Source organism: Suillus paluster (genome assembly GCF_016628075.1).
Source record: "Suillus paluster strain FC165 chromosome Unknown EDB91scaffold_18, whole genome shotgun sequence".
NCBI lineage: Eukaryota > Fungi > Basidiomycota > Agaricomycetes > Boletales > Suillaceae > Suillus > Suillus paluster.
Genome location: NW_024537578.1, coordinates 100,317 through 125,071, shown reverse-complemented (window position 1 = coordinate 125,071; position 24,755 = coordinate 100,317). Strand labels below are relative to the sequence as shown.

Below are 24,755 nucleotides of genomic sequence, written 5' to 3'. Positions count from 1 at the left end.
GTGAGCCAAACGGTAAAGCAATGGAGCCAACATACCTTGCAGGCGTTCCTGTCTTTTATCATTTATCTCCTCCAAGCGCTGGCTTTGTTTACCAGCCGTTAACACATTGGAGCGCCTGTTGGAACCACTGAAGCCGTGCCTGATTATTGCGTATGATAAGCCTGAAACCTTCTTGGATGAAGTGCCATGGGAGGCCATCTTGGCAGAGGGGAGTATGGTCCTGCGTGGGGATGGTGTGGGCGCAGAATGAGCTCAACGTTGGCGTTGAGCAGAGGCAGGAAGGATGGAACAAGGAGGAGGGCGTCAGCGAGCTCGAAAGGACGAGTGGCAGAGACTCAATGTTAACGTTGAGAAGGGCGGGCAACGGGCAGCAGAGGCCCAATGTTGACATTGAGAGGAACGGGCAGTAGGGGCCCAGTATTGACGTTGAGAGGGAGGCCAATATTGGTGTTGAGCAGAGCCAGGGAGGACAGAACGAGGAGGATGGTGTTGGCAAGCTCAACATTGACGTCAAGCAGAAGCAGTGAGGACAGAACGAGGAGGAGGACAGCGTTGCTGAGCTCAACGTTGATGTTGAGCAGAGGCAGGGAGGACGGCATTGGCAAGCTGAATGTTGACGTTGAGCAGAGGCAGGGAGGACAGAACGAGGAGGAGGACGACGTCGGTGAGCTCGATGTTAATGTTGAGCAGAAGCAGGGAGGACAGAATGAGGAGGAGGATGGTGTCGGCGAGCTCAACGTTGACGGTGAGGAGACGAAGTCGTGGGAATAGCTTAGATAGTGTATGTTATTGATAATATGTTAGCTAATACTGTCAGCTGATTCCGAGAATAACTTACCAGGTATAAGGTAAAAGAGTATTTGGGGCGGGTTTTAATGCTGGTGTTGAGATTTAACGCAACTAAGCCATACAATAGTTAGCGAGGCGCTTGATCGCCCAGTATAGTAATGCTTACCTATTGGGCAACCCAGGTGCTCCTTATCTATGATGGTCACGGATCACACATCACACCGGAGATGCGGTGCCTGGCAGTTGAGCATAATATTGAGCTATTCTGTCTTCCCCTGCACACCACTCATGAGCTGCAACCCTTGGATGTCGGTGTTTTTGGCCCCCTTCAACGTGCATGGTACAAACATTGTGAAGAGGTGTTGGACGAAACTGGTGAAGAGATACCTCGTGCTGACTTCATCAATCAATATATGGCAGCACATGGGAAGGTGTTCACAACAGAGATCATTTCGAAGGCTTGGAAGAACAGTGGAATTCGGCCATTTAATCCCAGCATTTTCATTGATAGAGATTTTGGTCCAAGCATGGCAACATCCACTGAAGCTAGCGTCCCTACCTCATACCCCATTCAGCCAAGTCAACTTCCAGCTTTCCAGAACATGCTCCATCCTCCAACAGGTGCTGATCCACTATTGGAAGACTCAGATAGTGACTTGGACAGTGACTCGAGCACAGACTCAAGCACCACTGCTGAGGATGACGAGTCCACAGATGATGAGTCCAACTTTCATCCAGTCAACTCAACCGGTACCTCATTTGTGCTACCCACATACCATATGTCCATCCCTTCACTCAACACTCCATCAAATTCTCACCCACAGCTACCATTACACAGCTGTGGTCCAAAATGGCACAGCATGTCTCAAAACTCTGACGAGGACATCTCCTTCCTTCAAGACCAAGTGAAGGCACTGGAATCGCAGGTGCGCGCCACTGAAGCACACTGTGCAATGGCATTGAGCGAGGTCGATGCTATGAAGAAAAAATTAAATTCATGTGCAGGAAGGAAGAAGACTTGAGCGCACAACATCAATGTGTGCTGGTTGACATCCTCGCAAGGGCTGAAAGAATGTGAGGAGCAAGAGATGGCGAGGGAAGCAGCCCAGAAGAAAAAGGATGAAGCAAAGCAATGTGCGGCTGCCAAAAAGGCTGTGCGGTCAGCACGACAGGCAGCACAGGGTGCTGGTGCTTGTTTTACCGGCTCGTTTTCTGCAAAGAACAAGGACAATCTTATTGATATTGCCAGCGCCCTTCAAATTTCTACCGCAGGGACCAAACCGGAGCTCTTGAAAGCCATCAAAGAATACTTCGACTCCCATCCAGAGCTGAAGAATGACGAGCACTTTGTTGGCCTTTTCACTGGCTGTTCTCGTGCCAGAAAAAAACGGTCCTTCAATGAAGGTCCTTCTGAAGAAAATGATCAGAATGTCCCCCCTGCCACATGCCCTCACCTTGATATCACTACTCCGTCGCACGCAGGACCATCCTATCAAGTTCCATTTGCCTCATCCTCTCGCAATACTCTCCCAAGCATCCCCCCCACTTCAGGACCCATTCTCGCTACTTCTTCTCAGCACAATGCCTTTGCTCCACACTCCCACTCATTTGCCTACCCTACTGACATTAGTGGCTCATTTAATCCATACTTGAGCAGTAACCTACCTGGTCCTCAATCTGGTGCATACTAGTACCTTTGGCTTATCCTTCGTAATCTTTCCTGCAGCATATATCATATATTATGACTACCTAGCATATAATACCTTACATACAAACATACCTACATCGGAATTTCAGTGCTCAGTGCTCAGTGCTCAGCACCGGTCACTGTACAACGCCCTACTTGATAGCATTTGAGTCGCCAATTATCACTGGCTTGTTGCACTTGACGGCATCAGAGAGTGAAAACGGCAGTGTGACACGATGCCTTCTGTGCGGGTGAGAAATTTTGCAACTCTGTGCTCAAACACTGTTCACACCGGCTTCTCTCTGGCAACATAGCCTTGACAGGTTTCCCATTTTTTTCTACATAGAATTAAAGCCTATACTAAATCCTATGTCCCCCTGTTGTAACATTCTTTTAATGTTGTGTTGTTGTTGAGTTATCGCGCGAACATTGAAAAGTGTTGCAACTCTGGGCCAGAGATAGTATGTTGGCAGTCGTGTCATTTTTTTTTGTTCAATTAGGAAACTTAAGACTTAGTGAAAATTGTACTATCTAGTATCAACAGTTGGCATACAACATGCCATTTCGCAGAATCAGCTGTGATGTCAAACTCGCAGCAATCCGACTACACGAATGTGAACTTTTGAGCCTTCCGGACATCCTGGATTGCTGTAGATTTTCAGAATGGACTTGGTTTCGCATTTTGAAACTCTGGCGGGAAACTGGTGATGTCATCAACCCTCAGCCTCACAAATTACTCTGTGGTCATGTGTGTGCATTGGATCGCGAGGATATCGATTGCTTGCTGCGTCTTGTCAGACAGAATCCTGACTACTGTGCAGCAGCTATGTTGATGTCATCTAATTCATCACTCTCGGTGTCATTGGCCTCGGGGTCATTGTCTACCTCCATCTGGTCGAGGGCGTCAAGGATGGTACTAGTATTGTGAGGTTGCAGATCATCTTTGTCAAAGCTGCTGTCTAGGTCCTCCTCAAGCATGAGAGCCAGATGGTTATGTGCTGGTTTTTGCAGCATTTGCGATACAAGATGAAGTACTATCACTAAAAAATTCTAAGTCCTAAGTTTCCAAATTGAACGAAAAAAAAAACGACGCAACTGCCAATATATATGCAAGCAGCTGTAAGACTTGTACTTACTGTAAAGTTCTGCGAATCGTCCACTCGCACAAACACTGGCAAATCCCGAGTGACTTTTTCTTATTGCTTTCAGCATTGCTTCTCCTGAATGCACGGGCACTGTTCATGCCACCATTTATCATGTGATTTTAAAATTATTCCAACAATGATGTTTTTATTCTGATGAGTTTAAAATTCTGTCATGTCACTTCTTTCGTAGTATTACACCAACATTAATGATCAGCCACAATCAGCCACTAATTTTCGGTGTGCCACCAGCTTACAAACATATGTCGGAATGTTTCATGCACACAAACCCTGGCAAATCCCTGCGGGCGTTCCACCAGCATCGTGTGCTATTATGTTTACCATGTCATGCTGTGCGTTCAACTGAAACTTTGATGGTTAACCTCACAAGTACGCGCTAACCACTGTCAAAAATATGAGATTGATTGAACGAGGTACCCAACACATCACATATGGCCACCCATACCACTTACACTCCACTCAAGTTTTACTTGCCAAAGAGCTTGTAGTTGCAATACTAGATGGCTTAAACGTCCGAGACTTGCTCAATGTTGCACAGACGTGCATGACCATGCGTGGGGTAGTTCTCTACCTCATATAAAAATACAAACACCAGATCCTGACTCTGTGTATCCCTTCTGAGTGTCGTCGCCATCAATTCTTCGCCATTTTAACTGCCACACACAGTGTGATTACTGGATCTTGCACTCTCAACATGATCCTGGGTTCACCTTCATATCCCACCAACAATCTCAATATCATTGTTCCAGTGGGAGAATTCAACACTATGGCACGATTTTTAACCAACGACCTTTTTTTTGTCACCGGTTCTACCACCATACACAGAATTATGCAATCTACAGTCCAAACTTTTACAGAATTCAACCACCTCGGAGCCCGCATCACTCTCACTGAATCTAGGGACAAACAAGATGTTATGGGGGTCATCATCAACTGTCCAACCACCGCTGATATGTCACTTATCATGCCTGGAGGAGCTGCAACTCTTTATCCCACTATGACAATTGCTAACAACAGAAGTTTCAACATCATCTATAGTGAAAGTATCCAGGTTGTGCATGATCTTGTAGCCGAGGCGACATTGCTTCCGCACAATCCCTTTGAATTTATGAGATGCGACATAATTTGAAATGACACAATAAATTAAATAAGTTCCAAATGTTGTTGAGCACAAAGATGATGGGTATCCTTGCAGGTGGTGATGACAATTGCAAATAAAGCAAGGTCATCGCCAGTGAAGGTGCCTAGTACATATTTTCAAATCATCAATAGCGCCTTCCATGAAAATACCACCTGCTCCGCTGGAAGATGCAAACTGAAGCCCAACACAGTTAGCAGGTCTTGAAGCTTCTGAAGGGCGTTTGGGTGAAGGTTTGAACAGGAGGACAGACCATTCAGTCACTTTCCACGTAGAACCGAGGCTCCGGATGTGCAAAAATGATGTAGAATCCATGCCATCTGACAACCGGCCGGTGGACGTAGGATCAGGCAGGCCGATGTACTGTAATACTAGTGTAGTGTAGTATAATCCTAATTAATGAGAGTAGTAGGATTATATGTAGAATTAGTCTGGCTGGTGTGAGCAAATGAATATTAGCTATGCTCATGGCAGTATAATATGGTAGTAGTTGGACATAGACCCATGCCCAGCCAGTGTGAGCAACAGAGTATTAACTATGCTAATTGCAGTAGTATATGAGACATAGACCCATGCCCGGCTGGTGTGAGCAAAAAAGGCTGTAGAATCCATGCTAGTCAGTCACTGGCTGGTAGACATCTGCACTGGCCAGATTTTTATAGTATATTACAGTATGAGCCTATTGAGAGGCTGATATCCTATGATGTTCAGGCCAGCCTAGCTTTTACAGGGGGTGGTCTTAGGCTGACCATACATGTTATATATATATATATGTGTGTGTGTGTAGGGAGAATTGTTTTGAGCTCTATTGACATATATGGCCAGTCCCACTTGCACACTATGTACAAGCAAGGCTGGCCGAGGCAGCTATGTATACCTCAAGCTGACTCGGCCAGCCATGCTTCTATGTAGTGTGCAGGTAGGATTTGCCATTCATTTATAATACCTTAGCTTACAATATAATAGTCCTGGCCAGCTTGCCCTTGGGCCACATAGAAGGCTGGTGGCCAGTTTGTGATTCATTATAAACCTGACTCAGCCAGCATGGCCTCTATATCATCTATGGTTAGGACTGGCCAGTGTGGACAACAGAGTATTAGCTATAAAAATGGTAGTATAATATTGTAAAGGTTAATAATGTTGCTTATGACAAAACCAGATGATATTCCACATCCATCCGACCCATCCTAAACCCATCCGCAGGTATCCATTTCCCATCCGACGCTTGCCCATGCATGGATGGATGATCCGTCACTTGCATGCGTGGCTGGATGCAAGTGCATGTGCTCAGATATGTAATAAGGTGCATCAGATTGTTTTGGAATGTTTTGGGTGTACATGTAATAGTGAGTGCGTTCGATACAAGTCATGGACTCATAGGTGATATGCATGGTCGGTTAGCAAGCAGGTTTTTGCCCATATATTAGAGGTGCTTTGGTACATACTTTCCCTCAGTCGTTTCTATCGCCTCCTTTGGCAGCAGCTGAGTGCGGATCCTATCCGCTTTACTTAGGTGTATCCATGGACCTGATCCGCGTCGCTTAGGGGATCACATCCACTTCACTCAAAGTTTTGTCAGCTTACACTGGCTGACTGGCCACCACAAGGTGAGACCAAGCAAGTCAGCCAGCTGAGGCCTATGCCTACAATCAGCCATACTAATAGTAATTGATTGCTGTCTACTATTCAAAAACAAGAACCATACTGTTAAGCTGGTCAATATATGGTGAACACAGTGCACTGGCTTGCTGGGTCTTAAGGCTGGCTATAGCTTAACTACTAATACAATAATAAGCAAGCAAGCTAGAGTACCTGTAGTCAAATGCTGACTGTCTATCATTAGAAAAAGCAATCACCATACAATCAAGCTGGCCAGTACAGGGCAGATATAGAGTATCAGCCAGCTGGGTCCTACACTGATGTAGAGTCAAGCTGGCCGGTACAGGGTAGACATAGAGTGTTGGCTGGCTGGGTCCTACACTTATGTAGAGTCAAGCTGGCCGGTACAAGGCAGACATGGGGCATGGGCCGGCTGGGTCCTACACTCTTGTAGAGTCAAGCCAGCCAGCATACCTCTAGTTGCACAAAGTAACTATACTACTTGCAATTGTTAGGGACATATATACTATCTTGGTTCAAGTTATGACCAACATATCATTCTTAAATTTCTCCTCTGCATCCTCTGCAAATCTTTTCCATACCTGCACCTGTGTGATGACTCTCAACAATTTATAGTCTCAAGCAATCAGACCAGGACTCAAACAACAAACAAGAAAGAGAGAGAGAGTCACGACGATGGCCGATAGGACAAGTGTCCCAAAGGTTAAGTCTAGAGCTCACACAGAGGGAAAGGAGCGATAGATGTCAAGTAGATTCTCTATGGAAAGTACAAGAGGTTTAGACTAGAGAACTACTGATTACCGACTAGGGTTTATATACTATGAGAACAGTGCACGGACCAAGACAGAAAAGGTAACTACTAAATAGGGAGGCAAGAAGGGAAGCTTTAGGCATAAGGGTTTGGATCATAGGTTCTGATAAGAGATTGTATCTGAATAGAAGAGAAGAAACGGAGATTAAAATAGAAGATCAATCTTAGATCTGATGGAGATTAAGTGACAGGAAGTGCTATGGTTCTAGCTCGTGGAGTAGGGGAATCGGGAAGATCGATCGTTACGTTGATCGGAGATGAAATCGGCGAGATGAAGGGTGCAATGTGTGCGTAGGGTACTGGTGCTTCTGTGACTGGTGATCGGAATGCAGGGTGATAGATGTGACGTGCGTCAAGAGGTGAAGTAGTCACGTGACTCGGGCGCTTAGACTTTGATGCAACGTTAAGGTAAGAAAAATGATTTGTGCATGGAACTTGTGACAACCTGTCTGTAAGCATAAGCTCAATGACCTGGTTTGGTAGCTTGGTTCCATCATTGATACCATTCTTCTTGCTCATGTTTGAACCAGCTTAAAGTCCATCCCATTTCGTGTTGTACCAAACACAACTCCTCCTCCCACCTCTGCCACCTAGCCTTGGCTTTCAACCAGTTTACTCTGTAGACTAAGGTGAACTGCCATGAGTTACTTGGATTGGCAACATAGAACCACTCACATTCATCCATCCAAGCATCTTTTTGACTCTCCTGAGCATTGTTTACCCTCCAAAACCAAGCGAGCCTATCAGATCCCTGCCCAAACCTATTTTCTTCAGTGACCTCCTTGTCGACACTGAGCTGTTCAGGCAATATTTCTTGATAAGCACCATCCAGCAGAGTGTCTTGATCCATCCCAAGTCTCTGCATAGAAGACCTGGCTCTTTGATAACTCCTGACATATTTCTCAATCTTGAGGCGACAACATTGAGCTTCCTGTTTTGACCTTGTGCCAGTCCACACAGAATCAGCACTTTGAAAGTGTTGACAATAGATGATTGCCTTGTGGCCAAGAGCTAAACATAGCTTTTCTAGGCAATTGTTTGCTTGGCCTTTTCTCAACTCCAATTCTTCTGCCTGTAGAGCTGCCAAGCCAAGAAATGTAGCCTGATCAGGAGGCACTGAAGATGGCATCCAGAGACGCATATTTTCTGCCGGAATTTCATCGTCAACCCACCCCAAATCATCTTCATCTGCACATTGAACTTCAGAGCCTTTGTCAAGCTTGCCTTCTGCCCTGCAAAATCTAGGGTCATCAATGTGCACAATACCTGTATCTAGCTCCCATCCCTCTGTCATGGCATCAGCATTTCATGAAATTTAGTGATGTGAGCAGCAAGTTTCTGCTGCTTTTCTTGAAGGTCTGCCTTCTGAGTTGCAGTAGCATCATGTGGTAGACGTCGAATATCCAATTGCAACCCATCCCTGAAATGCCAATTGCAGTTTGTTACCTCATCATTGTAAGAAATATCAAATGACATACTGGGCGTCCTCTAGATTGATCCCCTGGATAATCCAAGAGACTGTTCCTGACTTTCCTGTTTCAGGATTGTCTAATTCAGTCAAACTCAGTTGAATCTCAGCCATTGAGGGAGCTTTGTAATTCTGCCAAGTCAGGCACAGTTTTTATGAAGCAACAAATGACCTTACCTTTATCAATCTTCAACTGATATATGTCAAGATGTTCTCCCCGCTTCTCCATCGCCAATTTCTCATCCCTTTCCCATGCCATGATTTTATTGCAGTCCAAAGAATGTGTCAGCTCATCAAATGGAAGCTTTGTGTCCCTCACTCCTTTGACAGCACGGGTATGTTTTTTTATGAGAGTCTTCACCGTTTGGAGCATAACTAAATAGTTCTGCAAGTAAAACAAGTACTCACCAATTCCAACCATTTTCTTCCAATTCGAGTCCCTCATATGATCATCTAATATTTCTTGTCGATGAGCCTGGCTCATTGAACGTGCTGTGGGTGATATCTTATTGAAGGTCGCCCAGAGAGTCTCTAAAATTTCTCCATCCACCTGACCTGCTCCTTTGATGAAGTTAAGACTAAATCTGGCAAAGCAAGGAAGTTTGTGGGCGCTGAGATGGAATTTACCAACAGCGGCAAGAATTTCCCTTTGTTCAGGGAGGGATAATCCTGGGCAATTGGCCACACACTGAGCAAAATGAATGCACCACTGACATCCTACGTTGTAAATGATAAGGGAGGTGTCATGTCATATACCCAATCCGGCCCTGATCCGACCGCTCCGATAATAGTAATATCCGCTCCGCCTGACACTCATACTTCCCGCTTCTGCTCCATCCGACCCCCCGCTCCGTCCGATCATCCCCTGACCTTCCGCCCTACACTTCCACTTGTCCGCTCAACCGGTCACCTCCCGTAAACATCTCCATTCAACTGGAACCTCTTTCCCCTTATAGGTATATACTATTCCTCATCCGTACATAGACCCTTACTCCGGATCACCGGTAAATACTTTTACCGCTTGATCGCTCATCCGACACGTACATATTGATATCCGCTCCGACTCGTATGTTGTCCCACTTACTACTGTACAGTAAGACATAACCTTTGGCTATGTCCTAGATATCACTGCCTCATTACTTAGAAGTATATATATATCATATCATGTACTTAGATATTTTCCTTAGTCTTAATATTACTTGCATTCTCATAGTCTCTACTCGTGAGGATTCTCCATAGGACCCTGCTACCTCTGGACTCGAGTTTCGTCTCGTTGTCACCTCCGACACCCTCCGCTTAGACTTAGAGCTGCTCTCTAAGTCTTCCTTGTTACTTCTCTGCTCATATCAATAACCTCTGCCCCTATCACCCTCCGCATTACTTCCCCGACTCCTCCACTCCACTCCTAGTCAGCCCGCTGCTAGCAGTGCTTACCTCCCGACCCTCAAAGCGGACCATAGCGGACCACCTGTCCTACCGTCGGACAACGTTGGACCCGCTCCAAATTCGGGGCACATACTCGGCTAAGGGCACAGCGCAAGAGCTGAAGCCAAGCCCCGACCCCTCCGCTACCTGAGAGCACGGTACCTAACATGTCAAATCCATGTGATTTGTAATTGATAGCATTGCATATAGAGTAGTCAACATTCATGTGGCTAGGAACTTTGATTAGCATTCTGAAACACTCAAACCGACAGAAACATGGCTACCATTCACCCTTCTGAAAATCCACCACAGAGTGTGGAACAAAACATCTGTGCCATGCACAGGCAGTGGCAGCAACTCCAGTTGCTCAAAGATTACTTCTGTTTGTATTTGATGCATTGACTGCCCAATGGTTGCTGCAATAGGATCTCTTGTTTTTCTGTTCAGCAAGGGATGGCAGACGTCAAAGCAACAAAAACGAACATACCTCCTTACTTTCCACAGCTGATGATAAATGAGCCTGGTACTCACCTTCAGTCACCATGTACCCTAGGCCATCAGAGAGGGAAACATCAAGCTGAGGCTGTTTCATGTTCATCTGTTGAGCAGTGAAGTTTCCATCCACAACATATCTCTGCATAACCAGCCATCTATCAAATTAAGTCAGCATCAGGGATATCAGGCCACCGGCCAGCCTGCTTGTACATGGGGTATTTACAGGCTGGCCATCTCTCTGTGGACATTTGAGGAAACAAACTACTTGCCTTGGATACTTGTCATGCCAAGACAGTGGCATATTGATGCCAGGCTGCGGACAGGCAGCACAGAACAAAGCTAGCTCACCCTGACCAGGTTGTACCTTCATATCATGACCACATCTGAACCTTTTACGATTCATCAAATCTCTGAATTGACAAGATGTCCTCATAAGTTCACGATACCGATTCTGAGGGATTGGTGAATAAAATAGATGATCTTGTCAAAGATGATGACCTACCGGAACGGAGTCTGGAGAAGCATTATTCGTGAGACAATGAAGCTTTTGAAAGAAGCCCATGGCTGAGGTCTTGCATTCAAGTGCGTCAATGAGGAAATGATCGAGGACTACAAAGGTGAAAGCAGTTCGAGGATGTGTTATACTGGCTGGAAATAATCCTGCATTGAGCAGCTGTGCATGCTGCTGAGGTTCAGATCCATGGCATTGACACCAGAATATGTTGTGGGTGAATATGCCTGTGGAATGCACAATAGTCATAGAAGTTGCCCCTGGAATGGTTGCTTTGATGGTCTCAACTCTGGCACCATCATTCATGTCTATATCCTCATCGACTTCCTCCCATTCCTGCAAGACTTGAAACTGTGGACATGGCTGACCACCATGGCCCATATGCCAGATATAACCAAGCTTTGAGAGTGATGCCTTGTCAAAGCATTTTCCATTCCACTGTTGCACCTTATGGAAGGGCAGGGACTGATGAGCTTGGACCAGGCACATATGACACAATGCATGTGCTCCACTGCAAGTCAAGCACTGGAACATTCCTTCTGCACTCTGGCAACTCTCACAGATTCCTCCATCAGTGAAATTCTCAGACTCGAGGATGATGTCTAGGAAGAAGTCACAGAGAGATAGGTATTCTTCGATGAAGTCATTCTGAGTCTTGTATTCCAGTTAGTGGAATTTTGTTTGTGTTAGATTTTGCATGATAGACATGCCTTGGTTTTTCGCCTTTCATTCTCTACATATGGAACAAAATCATCATCAATTTCTCTATCCCATTCATCCTGAATGACTTCTGGCCATTGAGAATAGAGTTTGCATGGACTAGCAGAATTCAAAGCCCCCTCTGAAGGCTCAAACAAGGGATCAGCACAGGTCTCCATCCAGACAGTCTTCTTCCCTCTTCCTCTTTTTTTTATATGTGTGACATACTTGACTTCTGGGTCCTTGTTTTGGGACAACCGCCCTCTGTCTTTGTAAGAGAAAGAAAATGACTTGAGGCGAGTATTTTTCTGGCGCGTCATGAGAGAGTAGAGCGAGAAAAAGCTGCTACTGACTACCAGTCACCCAACTAAGTCATAGATCTCAACAAGATCTAGATGTATAGCCTTTCGCTTCCCAATAATACCTTTTTTGAAATACTACCAGGCACCATTATGAAGAAGTGTAAAAAATCTAGACCATTTTGTAATACTGTCAGGTACCACTATTTCTTCCTCAACCGCTTCTTTGGCCTATCCTCACTTCCCACTAAGTGTAAAAAATCTCCCTGAACAGGAAAAGGAGGCCTAGTCACACCTACCCTATCATGTACCTTATCCTTCATAAAGTGAGCTAGAACAAAGTGTTCACCCTTTTTCCAGGGACCAACCAAGTGCTCCAAAACCTTGAGAAATGTCAGCTATTTTTTCTGAGTATGCAAGAAATTCTTAAAGTTCACACCTTGCCACAAATAAAACACATTGCACCAGGGAAATAATCCAGGTCAGCTTCAAGATCTTTGATGGAAAAAATGGTATCATGCCCAATACCTAAACTCATGAGCATATCATAATGGGATCGAGCACCACCAGGGTCTCGATGGGGTAGAGTGAGGCAATTAGCGATGACTTCCAATCGGGAAAAAAACAACGGCCATCGAGATACAGGAACCGGTTTTGGCAAAGCATGAGTTTTCCCATGTACCTCAGAGATTGCAGCAGACCCTGCCTCAAATAGATCAGGAGCAATAGCTCCAGTGACAGCATTCCAGAAGAATTCAGTACTGGACATGACATCTAGCCAATCTTGGACTTCCTTGGCAGAGTAGGATGCTGATGTCACCAGCAGATCTTGAATTCTCTGAATAGATCGAAGTGGTCAGAATTTTGAAGTGAACAAATTATTCACAAAGAAATAACCTCTTGTCATTGCATAAAGTAAGCCAGAGATATAATGAGTTGTCCTGCACCAAATTCTCCACCTCTCTCTAAGAAGCTGTCCGAACGCCAAGACTGTTTCTTGTTTTCCGATAGAACTGGAATTGATCGGAGAAGCAAACCCCAAAGTCCCTTGGTAGCAATGTTAACAAAGTTCTTTATCGAGACAATTAATTAGACCAAAATTCAAAATATTTTGAGTAAGAGGCTTACTACACGTTCAGGGGACATGATATCAGGGAGGTACCAGATGAGGATTTTGCCATGGCAGTCAACAATTGTAGTTGGCTCAGAAATTTTGCCTAGTGGTGACACTGGAAAATATTTATGAAGCTTTTCGTGTTGTGTTGATTGTACTGCACTTTTGGCTATATCAGCATACAGTTCAACATCCCATGCAACATAGCCTGTCTCGCAAATGTCAATTGACTCATTTAACCACGAAATAATGAACATACATGGGTTCAGCATTGCAAAGGCAATAGTCAGGGCTGCTCGAGAGATTTCATCTTCGGTCACCGCACCAGGGTTATTGCCAGTTTCACCTTCCCCCTGTTCTGTTGGCCATCCTTTCAGGCAGGCATTTAGCCTAAGCCTTACCCTCATCCTTTATATGTGAGCCAATTGCCAAGATGAAGGAATAAAGCATGTGTACCTAGCTTTTTGCAAGTGATGAGACTGAAGGATGCCATCTTTGAAGACCAACACTGTGGAGGCTTCCTTCATAATATTACTTATCTTGGATTGGAGTGAAACAAGAAACCTTTTGGATTCAGTGCTTAATGAGGCCATTGTACAATATTACTGGGTGCCAATGTTGATTGAAGTTTAGAGTCCAATGTGAAAATTTTAAATTTGTTGATCCAAACTTTATTAAGTCCAAGTTTCTCATGATCTGAAATGTCTTCTTCGGCATCCTTTTTAGGCAACTTGATCGAGTTTGAATTTCACATGATTGCTGAATCCCTCAAAGCACCAAACCTCAAACCTGTGGGTCACACTTTTATCAATATTTGGTTGCCAGATACTCTCATTTATCTCTGTAGGACCCAGGGAGTCACATTTGCAATATCTCCCCTTGTTGCGCTCATTGCTGATAAAGTAGCATCCTTGAGGAGGAAACTGAAGAAACAGACTCCTCAAGTTTTCCCAGCAATGAATAGGAAGTGCATCAATCAAATTCTGTAGAGCACTAATTTGACAGTGAGAGAGAATGAAAAAACTCGCTTGACAGAAGAACATGCGGCAAGCCATCATCTGCATCATATTTATCTAATTCTTGGGGTGACTTGCTAATCATGTCCATATCAGTCGAACTTGACTGACTTCATTCACATCGAAGTCTACCAAAGCTTGTTGTCATATACCTGATCCAACCCTGATCCGACCGCTCCGATACTAGTAATATCTGCTCCACCCAACACTCATCCCATCCGCTCCATCCATCCTCCGCTCCGTCCGATCATCCCCCAACCTTCCGCCCTATGCTTCCGCTTGTCCGCTCAACCGGTCACCTCCCATAATGTCTCCATTCAACTGGAACCTCTTTCCCCTTATAGGTATATACCTTCCTCATCCGTACATAGACCCTTACTCCGGATCACTGGTAAATACTTACTTTTACCGCTCGATCGCCCATCCGACGCAAACATATTGATATCCGCTCCAACTCGTATGTTATTCCGCTTACTACTGTACAGTAAAACATAGCCTTTGGCTATGCCCTAGATAACACTGCCTCAGTACTTAGAAGTATATATATATCATATCATGTACTTAGATATTTTCCTCAGTCTTAATATTACTTGCATTCTCGCAGTCTCTACTCGTGAGGATTCTCCGTAGGACCCTGCTACCTCTGGACACGAGTTTCGTCTCATTGTCACCTCCAACACCCTCCACTTAGACTTAGAGCCGCGCTCTAAGTCTTCCTTATTACTTCCTTGCTCATATCAATAACTCCTCTGCCCCTATTACCCTCCGCGTTACTTCCCCGACTCCTCCGCTCTGCTCCTAGTCAGCCCGCTGCTAGTAGCGCTTACCTCCCGACCCTCAAAGCGGCCCTTAGCGGTCCACCTGTCCTACCATTGGACAACGTTGGACCCACTCCAAATTCGGGGCACATACTCGGCTAAGGGCGCAGTGCAAGAGCTGAAGCCAAGCCCCGACCCCTCCGCTACCTGAGAGCACGGTACCTAACACTTGTCCAATTTCCACTTTGATTAGCTTCAGTTCGTTTTGCAGCAATGCTAATTGTGTTAAACTCTTCTCAAGCCATCTTCACACAGTCACATGACCTTTTCAACCGGCAGCAAATTAGATATTAAAGCAAGACAAGTTTCAATTACAAATGATGAGTCCCACTAAATTTACTACAAGCACAAAAATCATTAAAGTAAGAAAGATAATGGGGAGCTGCAAGACTTTGATGAGGGGGCCCTCCTCACCAAAGCCTTGTGCTCCAAGTGAAAGAGTATGTAGCAAAAAAATTAATTATACAACTACTTTGTCCTGCGTCAACGTTAGACAGACATTTGCAACGAGATTAGAGACTTAACTAAGCAAAGTGGATTATATGAAACTCGACTGAGTCCTGTACCAAACAAATCAGTGAAGGTTGTATGAGAGGAGAGCGCTTACAAGAATAAAGCAAGATAAATCAAGGACATCTGACATAGCCTGCTGAAAAAGTGTCGGTCAAAGTCATGTGAGAGGAGAGCTTACCTAACCAGAGTGAATAAACAATGCCAGTCAAAACAACCTACAAACCGCCAAGACTCAAGAGAAGCAGGGAGTGCAGGGCCACACAACCGCCTTAAGAAAGCAGGGAGTGCTAGCGCTACACAACTGCCAAGACACATGAGAAGCAGGGGGCACAGTGCCACACAACCACCAAGACCCATGAGAAGCAGGGGGCGCAGTGCCACACAACTGCCAAAAAAACTAACCCCCAAGACCCAATAGACATATGCAGGGGACGCAGTGCCACACAACCACCTTAAGAGACAAGGAAAAGCAGGGAGCGCTAGCACTACACAACTGCCAAGACCCATGAGAAGCAGGGGGCACAGTGCCACACAACCACCAAAAAAAACTAACCCCCAAGACCCAATAGACATATGGAAGGAGCACTGGTGCTACAGACAGAGGCACTGAAAAAATAGGGAGTCAGTGATGGTGAGCAAAGGTAGTGGGACTTACCATGAGTTCTTGGGTCATAGGCAGAGGCGCTAAAAAAATAGGGAGTCAGCGCCACCATAGACAGACGCACTGAAAAGCAAGGAGTCAGCGCCACTGGCAGTGCTGGGGCCATAGACAGAGGCGCTGGAAAAATAGGGAGTCAGCACCAATAAACAAAGGTAGTGGTACTTACCATAGCGCCAGTATACCATTGTGAAAACAAACACAAAAAGAATGTTAGTAAGTTTGTGCGTAGGCAATAAGGACTCACCATGAAATGCAAGGTGATTGTAGTACATTGCCTTTGGATCTTTGCAGCTGCAGTCTGCAAAGACCCAAAGGGTACACTAGAAGGCGCCCTTAAGAATGAATTGCTTTGAGAGTGGAGGGATAGAAGTAATGAGAGAAGAAAATCAACCGTGGGATTTGAAGTTGGTGTTGATATGACGTGCGTCCATTTGTCCTTGTTTGGCGTTAAAACCAACTGTGTGATTTTTAGCTTGAGTGAGGCGCCACCAAACTATTTTGGTTTATTTGTGCTACATGCGGACAATGTGAGTAAGTTTAGCGTGCTCTCTATCTGTGCTCGCACCACTCATCCTTTTTCCTTTTCCACTTTTGATAATTCTAATGACGCGGACGAAACAAACCTGCAAGAAATCGACTGGTGGCTTGGCAAAACGAATCGCCATCGACTTTGCTCCTTCCACCGTGGATCTCAACTTGGATGCCACAATGCAGGAGATGTTGTCAGATGAGGAGACAGGAGGAAATGAGAAGGAAGAGATGGTAGCTTCTGAGGATTGGGCAGATCACAATGAGGTGAGTACTTACCGCATTTCTTGTCTGGAACAACTAACGTGCATGTTTTACAGTGGTGCATCGTCTGCCGGGGCGGTTCAAGTGGGCATGAGTCTCTGTACTTGTGTGACCTTTGTCCCCACACAATGTGCTCTTGCTGCATCAATATTCCTGTTGCTCAGGCAGTCGCTGTCAACCACGATGACATCACATTCCAATGCATTTGTTGCCACCTGGCAGTGCAAGGCCGTGGAGTGGAATCGCGCTCCCCGTACTTTGTAAGTCATTTTTTCTTCTGTCATTGTGTCTTAACACGCTATGTAGGGATTTTACAGGAATAATTTACCGGTTTTGCCCACCTTCCTCCCAATCCACAGTGCACTGGAAGTATCTCTGCAATCACAGATTGCTTCCACGCCAGTTGTATTGATTAATCTCGCTCTTGTCGACTATGATACATCCGGCGGACCTTTCAATCTCACCTTCCAGTTCCTGTCCCCATACTTTCCGCATGGAGGTATCGCATTCCACGAGCTTGTCTTTGACGTGGGCTCGAGGGCAAAGAGTCGCCAGTATCAACTTGAGGTAGGCGAATTGGTCCAAGGCCTAGCATCTCAGTGCCACTGGCCGCACATTGTGTTCGTGATCTCCAACCATACAGACGATGATCTTGGAGATCCATTCCTGGGCTATGAGAGCAAGAAAACAACATATGTGGCTGGCCGGGTTGACAGTGTGAGTAATGATTTTTTCTGACATACCGTTTGCTCACCATCCTGCACTTAGTTTTTGGACATCATCCTGACGCTATGGCAGCCGCTCATCAAATGCGCCAAGCAGTCTTACTTGTGGCTGTTGTCTTGTGGCACGCTGATCAACAACACTGAGTCTTTTTCATACTTGCAAACCACTGTCCTTCAGTAAGTACCATTCTTATCCTGCGCTTCTGCAATTCCTGATAGTATGCATGCCGCCAGTCATCACATTACAGCTACTATCTGCTTCAATGCCATCCATTTCCAGCCGACTTTTATGGCTCCTCTTCTTCTGGCGTTTGCAGAACAAGTTCTGATTGAGTCTCTGCCTATTTGCGAAGTTTTTCCGGACATGCTTATGCAGTCCAACAAACTGGGCAGACACACTGACATGTTTTTGTTGACTACTGATGCTGGTCATTCCTTGGAAATTACTAGATTCACATGGATGCATTGTCAAGAACGCCCTTGGGGCCACTATCTTCCCCTTCAATGCCCCCAGTGCGGTGTGGGTGAGGAAAGTAGACTCTGAGTATTTTCAGATATCTAATAAGGGTGTGAGACAAATACTCGTCCCAAGGGGATTACTACTGGGTAGCAAGTCCTCAAGTTAGTGTGAGGAAAACAAAGACTAGACTCTGTCTAGTGACCCGAATGGTTCCGCTCCTTAATAGGATCGAAACGCGCAAATGCGGAATACGCGGAACTAACGCGCAATGGACGGAATCAACGCGCAACGGACGGAACAAACACACGGACTCGTATCACGGATTGCAATGGACAGGAAAAGAAACTACGAGCCTATACAAAGAAGATTGGGCGAAGTCAGACCAGGCTTGTGTCTGGTACTTGCTCCAAGTCGTCGGATGTGGAACGTCAGGTGTTTCGAGCGGAACTCATGGATGCACGGACGATGGGATCCGGTCAAGAATAGATTCAGGAAGGTATTTTAAACAGTGAGTGGAGCACTAGAGAAGTACTCTGCAAGTGGAAGTGGAGTTGAGTCTATCAGAAGGTAAAAAACTAAGATCCCATCTATTGCTATCTATATAGGGAGGGGTTCCGAAAAGCGCTATGCTAAACGGGAGAGGCTGTGAGATAAGGATCCGGTTCCGAGTATCGGAAAGATCCATACAAGTATCGTAATACAGTGGCTCAAAAAAGTGTCCGAATGTTTATGCATTTTCAAGTAATTGGACAATAGCAAGGCAGAATCAAATAATGACCAAATGGTATAGGGACATGTCCAAACGCCCTATATCATAGCTCAAATCTGAAATATATAGCGTGGGAACCCGACCATATATGGGCAAGCTATGGTACTTCTAAATACATCACTCATTCGGACACTTTTTTGACTTTTTATTAAAATTACAAAATCAGACCATTCATACATTATACTCTTGATTAAAGTGGTGTCATAACAATAATATTGTCTGATTGTAATATTATTTGAATATATAAACCCACATAAGATCATGAAATTCAACATAATCATCATGAAGCCCATCTCCTCTGCTCAAAAGGATAATATCCTTGTTCTCTGTACCTCTGGTTTATCTACTAGGTAAATTGCCTCAAAAACTGGTCTTGGCAAGTCTACTATTGCTACAGTCATAAAGCAGCACATGCCAGAGAAGGAAAATCATCAAATGGGATGTCCTCCCAAGCTTACTCCACAGAACAAAAGAGCTATTGTTCACCAAATTCTATCTGGCAAGGCTTCAAATGCTACCCAAGCTACCAAGTTCATCAATTCCATCATCTCCACCCCTGTCTCCACCCAAACTGTTAGAAACACCCTCAAGGCAGCCAATCTTAAGGCTGTAACCAAGAAGAAAAAACCTCTTCTCTCTGTAGCTCATAGGAAGAGAAGACTGGCCTTTGCTTTAAAGCACCAATATTGGACTGTGGAAGACTGGAAGAAGGTTATTTGGTCAGATGAAACAAAAATCAATAGAATGGGGTCAGATGGCCAGGAATATTTGTGGAAAAAGGCAGAAGAACCATTAGGAGAAAGAGAAGTCAAGGGTACACTGAAGTTTGGAGGAGGAAGTATCATGGTAAGGGGTTGTATGGGGTGGAATGGTGTGGGGATTCTTTGTGAGGTGGAAGGAAGGATGAATGCAGAGCAGTACATCTCCATTCTAGAGGAGTGTCTACTCAAAAGCATGCAAGAGTCAGGAATTATGAAGAAGACATTATCTTTCAACAAGATAATGACCCCAAGCACACCTCAAAACTGGCTACAAAATGGTTTGAAGACCATGATATCAATGTTCTGTCATGGCCAACACAGTCTCCAGACCTCAATCCCATTGAACATCTCTGGGAATTACTCAAAAGACTACTTGCTGCCTATCAAGATCCTCCAAAGGGGCTATTTGAACTATGGGAGAGAGTTGCAGCAGAGTGGAAAAAGATTGCTGAAGAGGAGTGTCAAAAATTGACAGAAAGTATGCCTAGGAGGATTTCAGCAGTTATTAAAGCCAAGGGGGGTAACACCAAGTACTAGAATCATAGAATAGTCTTGGTTAAATATAAAGTCAAAAAAGTGTCCGAATGAGTGATGTATTTAGAATTATCATAGCTTGCCCATATATGGTCAGGTTCCCACGCTATATATCTCAGATTCGAGCCTTGATATAGGGCTTTCAGACATATCATTATACCCTTTTGTTATAGTTGGTGCTGGCTTGCTATTATCCAATGACTTAAAAATGCATAAACATTCAGACACTTTTTTGAGCCACTGTACATATACAACGAGATAGGAACATGTTAGCAACACCTCGAACATAGCGAGTACTCACCAGTGAGGATGGAAGGACAAGGACAGGATGGAGGAGGACGTTCCTAAAGCTAAAGGGATAAGGTCCGCAGGTTCTGTGGGTGTTCTGCATGGATCCGCGGGGATCCGCTTGGGTTCCGCGTAGTGGAAGAGTCGGATAGGAAGCGGATGGGTAGCGGAACGCACGGGGAAATACTAGTAAGGCTCGGGAAATATGGGGAATACGGGTCTACAGTGGGGACGTTCCCCACAGCGGATGGGCTAATTCTTGGTGTTTGGCCAACCACAAGAAGACGTACTCATTTGAATGCATGAACTAGAAGTGCAGGAAAGGGTATTTGTTTAGCCCCCCAGAAAACTCTGTGATCCTCCCTCGAGCAAGAAACATCTGAAAAAACCTATTGCTATATATCTAATACTTCTCATTAAAAAGCACACATAGCACAAGCTAACACTAGAAAGCCATTTATAGCCTTCATAGTTCTCATAGCATGTGATTCAGGATACATATTCCCCAGAGTATGAATGTTGTGTTTGATAGCTGATATATACCTATGGCTTCTTATTACACAAGCCTCTATAGGTCTCATAGCATATGATTAAGGATACTTATTCCCCAGAGTATAAATGTCGTGTGTCATAGCTGATCTATCCCATGCATAGTATATCACTTAGGATATATGATTGATATATATATGACTTCTTATTGCAGTCATTGTATACTAATACTAGAGATCTCCAGCACTACTAACCTGCTCTAAAGCATGAATACCCACCAGCTTATTTATTTAAGCATATATCCTATAGGACCACTATTGAGTACAGGGTTCAGAGTGATCAAACTATTCAAGTCCTCGCAGCCAAAAAACTTTGTGACTGAAAAAGGAACAACAGAGAGCTTAGGAAGACAAGAAACACAAAATTGCGATACATTGAAGGTGGAAATACACAAGTTTCACTACACTTAGCCTCTGACCCTGGCCTGACTATGTGTGTGGCAGTTGGCCCCGGCTGGGTTGGCATATACTGATAAATCCCAACATGGTTCCTTGTCTGTGCAATAACCCAAGTCCTGGAGCAAGCTGCAGGTGAATATTTCTGTACTGGCAGGAGTCTCCCAACCTTACTGCTGCAGTAGGCCGGAAGGAGCAGTTTCCAAATTTTTGCGAGTCTTGGGAGCAGCGAGATTGCCTGACGACAAGTTCGACAGGTGGGTTTGGAACCATTTTTTCATCTGCATCCATCCAGAACCCCATCCATCGAACTAGATGATTCCCAAACATCTTGTGGGGGGCAGCAAGATTCTATGCACCCGTCGAGCTGCGCCCGATAAGTGTCCCCAAGTCTGCTGGGGTGACCGAGTCATCCCAGTATCCTTCTGCTATGTTGCCTCACCCCAAAACAGTAACGTCCGAGGAGGGGCCATCAAGAGCTTGTTGAACTAGCTCTGGTGGTCCAAATTGCAGTGCTAGTCGCCATGCAATGCCACCCATGGTTAAAAAAATGCTGCGCATAAGGCCGCCGTAGGATTTCCCATACCTGCCGCAGGTATTGATGCCAGTAGTCTGTGCCCTTCAAATTCATCCCTGAGTATTGTATACAGGTGTCGAGGTAGGGTTGGGGTATGATGTGGGGGTAGACCCCGGCGGTGTGAGCTAACGATGACCTGACCGCCGGCATCGGGGTCATGATGCGGTAAGAAGTGCCCAGGCTGAGGAGGGTAACAATAGAGTCTGCAGGTGATGCATTCGGATTGCAGAACAAATTGTAAACTACTCTGATAGCTGTATGGAAAGTCGTGATCAGCCTTCCTAGCTGCTGGGGGGCTCCTGAAGGGAAGGTGATACCCGCTAGGTGAGGTGGTGGACTGGTGAATCTGGCCACATTTGCTCCAAATGCTGTGTTCATGCGTTGCAGGCCCTCATCAGATGGTATGGGTACAGGTAGGTTGGGCACTCGGGGTCTAATGTTTGGGACGGCGGAAAGGGTGGTGGGTCTAGCGCTCGGCCTTGTCATTGAGGCTACAGGTGGGTGAGATGTTGGTGAGGATGACCACATACTGACGTCTACTACAGTGTCGTGGCAGTAAAGAGACGACAATGGCCCTTCCCACTTGTGTTCGTGCACGCGAGGTGGGGATGACAGGGGTGCGCTTGATGAAGGACTACTATCTGCCTCGAGGCACGCTGTGAAAGATTGTGACGAACCTGCTACAGGCCTGTTGTAGTGCCAGTGATCTTCTTGATGGACCATCGGTCCATGTTCATCGTCCCGCCTGAGTCCCCGATAGCTAGTTTGCTGGTAAGCGGTCCTGTTCTGAGTCTGCGTGCTGTGAACCACTTCGTGTCCGCTGTTGACCGTTAAGACTTCTCGGGGAGGAAGCACTAGCCTGGTCTGTGGCAGAGGCGAGAATGCACAGTGCGGCACTGACGATGGCAAGTGGACGATTGGCGGGGAGCTGATGCATGGGGATACTGATACAGGCAGATAATGCGGTGCAAATGGTACCTCAGGTGATCCGAGGATTAAAAGACCAGTGTCATCTTCCTCTATGGAGACAGGTGGTGCACATTGTGACCGTGCATACCCATCATCACTGAGACCTAACCTAGGAACATGTGGGGACGGTGCCCATGCTGTTCACAACGCCGAGCGTCACTGCTTGCAGGGTTGGATCGCCGAAGTCCTCCGATACTATAGGTTCTGTTGGCTGAGAAGAGCAGTGAGCTTTTGCAATGACGTCACTATTGGGTGAACCACCTCTTGTAAATGCCCCCTGCCTGCTGCGAGAATGAGGGTCTTTACTGGAGCGTTGTTAGTGTCTATGACTTCGAAGATTTGGCTTGCTTCTTTATCTGGCGCTGCAGATGACATCTTGGCTAAATGTACAGCCATGTCCGCTTGAGTGACAACCGGTTCTCCTATCTCATTGTCGTCGTCCGGGTTGATGATGAAGATATCTCCCGTCGGCAGCTCTAGGTGCTCCACGAAGTAAACTTTCGCCAAGCATTTGTACAGTTTCTTCGAAATAATCTCCTTCTCCCTGCCATTCATCTTATAGTACTTGGCTTTAGCCTTCGTGGAACCTGCCACTGGTGTAGCATTGGATGCCATTAACATGGCATTCCGCTTTGCCACCGGGTGAATTGCTTGTTTCGTGTTATTCCGATCTCCTCTAACAGACTGACGCTTCATGCGCTGCAGGTCATCATAGTCGTATGCCCTTAAGCCACGCAGATCGAACGCGCCTGTGTCAGTGGGGTACCGCTGGTAATGAATTGGGATGCGATCATTGAGGAGATTATGCAAGTTATCATATGATATCGAGTCAAAGTGTACTATACATCCTCAGAAAGAGCAGCAAAGAAGCCCAAGGTCACTGATTTTTTCAACATGAGGGATTAGGTTGGGTCGCGTTTTCCAGTGTGAGTCTCTTAGCAGGTGGTACGCGATGTATCTGTAAGCATCAAGAATCCGCCTCCGAGTTTCTGCGACCTTCGATGCTAGGGCTTCTTCCAATACAAATGCGTCGTTCAGCCAAGTCAGAGAAGGGCCTTGAGGTGAGGGTAGTGCAGAATGGTACTCCATCATCACTGCCTGTAATAGGGTGTTCACAACAGCCCGTGTCTCGATGATGCTGGCACGAGCCTCAGGGGAGAGGTACCATCAAAACTCTCTACAGTTTCCCCAATGTTGTCCTGTGGCCCAAGAGGTCGCCACCCATTGTCCAGCAGGGAAACGGTCACTGTGAGGGGCAATAGGGATGTAAGAACGGTAGGGGCGACTACTATCCCAGTAGTCGTTGTTAATGGACCAGTCATTGTCACGTAGCACCCCGCAGTTGAAAACTTTGTCCGTCCTCAAACTCGCCTGGACGGGTGGCGGGCCTACTCTGGGCTGGTCGTGGTTGATAGCGACCCAACAATATTCCTGCCCTTGTGTGGTCCTACTTATAACCGTCCACCATCCCGCCTGCTCTTTTACTAGGTGTTGGAGCACAGAATCATTTGAAGGACAGGAAGGATTGTTCATGGTGATGATGTTCGCCTGGCTGCCTTCCGAGTCAATAGATAACCATGGAACGTTGTTGTTCCAAGATTAGAGAGTCTGAGAACAGAAGCGTGAAAGAGATGGTAGACGATCAAAGTCCAGGAACGTCGTCGTTCCAAGATCCAAGACATTTAAGTATACTAGTACAGTAGAAATAC

The 24,755-nt window shown here is 45.7% G+C and overlaps 5 protein-coding genes across 5 annotated transcripts; 2 read left to right on the top strand and 3 right to left on the bottom strand.

The window, feature by feature from the left end:
• Positions 1 to 1,871: 1,871 nt before the first annotated feature.
• On the top strand, positions 1,872 to 2,177 carry EDB91DRAFT_1011540 (uncharacterized protein; the record flags this gene model as incomplete). The annotated part of the gene is made up of 1 exon (XM_041312423.1): positions 1,872 to 2,177. A coding segment is annotated over one exon (306 nt), but the record flags the coding sequence as incomplete, so codon positions are not given.
• Positions 2,178 to 7,701: 5,524 nt separating this feature from the next.
• On the bottom strand, positions 7,702 to 9,778 carry EDB91DRAFT_1080989 (uncharacterized protein; the record flags this gene model as incomplete). Its single annotated transcript, XM_041315323.1, has 7 exons — positions 7,702 to 7,832; positions 7,884 to 8,440; positions 8,687 to 8,741; positions 8,854 to 9,051; positions 9,085 to 9,345; positions 9,366 to 9,393; positions 9,761 to 9,778. 7 exons carry the CDS (start codon positions 9,776 to 9,778, stop codon positions 7,702 to 7,704), a joined length of 1,248 nt encoding a protein of 415 aa, XP_041178464.1.
• Positions 9,779 to 12,308: 2,530 nt separating this feature from the next.
• EDB91DRAFT_1051204 (uncharacterized protein) lies at positions 12,309 to 12,874 on the bottom strand (the record flags this gene model as incomplete). The annotated part of the gene is made up of 2 exons (XM_041313594.1): positions 12,309 to 12,488; positions 12,545 to 12,874. 2 exons carry the CDS (start codon positions 12,872 to 12,874, stop codon positions 12,309 to 12,311), a joined length of 510 nt encoding a protein of 169 aa, XP_041178463.1.
• A 3,956-nt stretch (positions 12,875 to 16,830) lies between these two features.
• Positions 16,831 to 18,288, top strand: EDB91DRAFT_1247087 (uncharacterized protein; the record flags this gene model as incomplete). The annotated part of the gene is made up of 6 exons (XM_041322766.1): positions 16,831 to 17,022; positions 17,076 to 17,119; positions 17,184 to 17,279; positions 17,337 to 17,736; positions 17,788 to 17,921; positions 17,979 to 18,288. 6 exons carry the CDS (start codon positions 16,831 to 16,833, stop codon positions 18,286 to 18,288), a joined length of 1,176 nt encoding a protein of 391 aa, XP_041178462.1.
• Positions 18,289 to 21,670: 3,382 nt separating this feature from the next.
• Positions 21,671 to 24,579, bottom strand: EDB91DRAFT_1080986 (uncharacterized protein; the record flags this gene model as incomplete). Its single annotated transcript, XM_041315322.1, has 7 exons — positions 21,671 to 21,811; positions 22,087 to 22,568; positions 22,608 to 22,733; positions 22,755 to 22,941; positions 22,979 to 23,021; positions 23,243 to 23,885; positions 24,228 to 24,579. 7 exons carry the CDS (start codon positions 24,577 to 24,579, stop codon positions 21,671 to 21,673), a joined length of 1,974 nt encoding a protein of 657 aa, XP_041178461.1.
• Between the last annotated feature and the right edge of the window lie 176 nt (positions 24,580 to 24,755).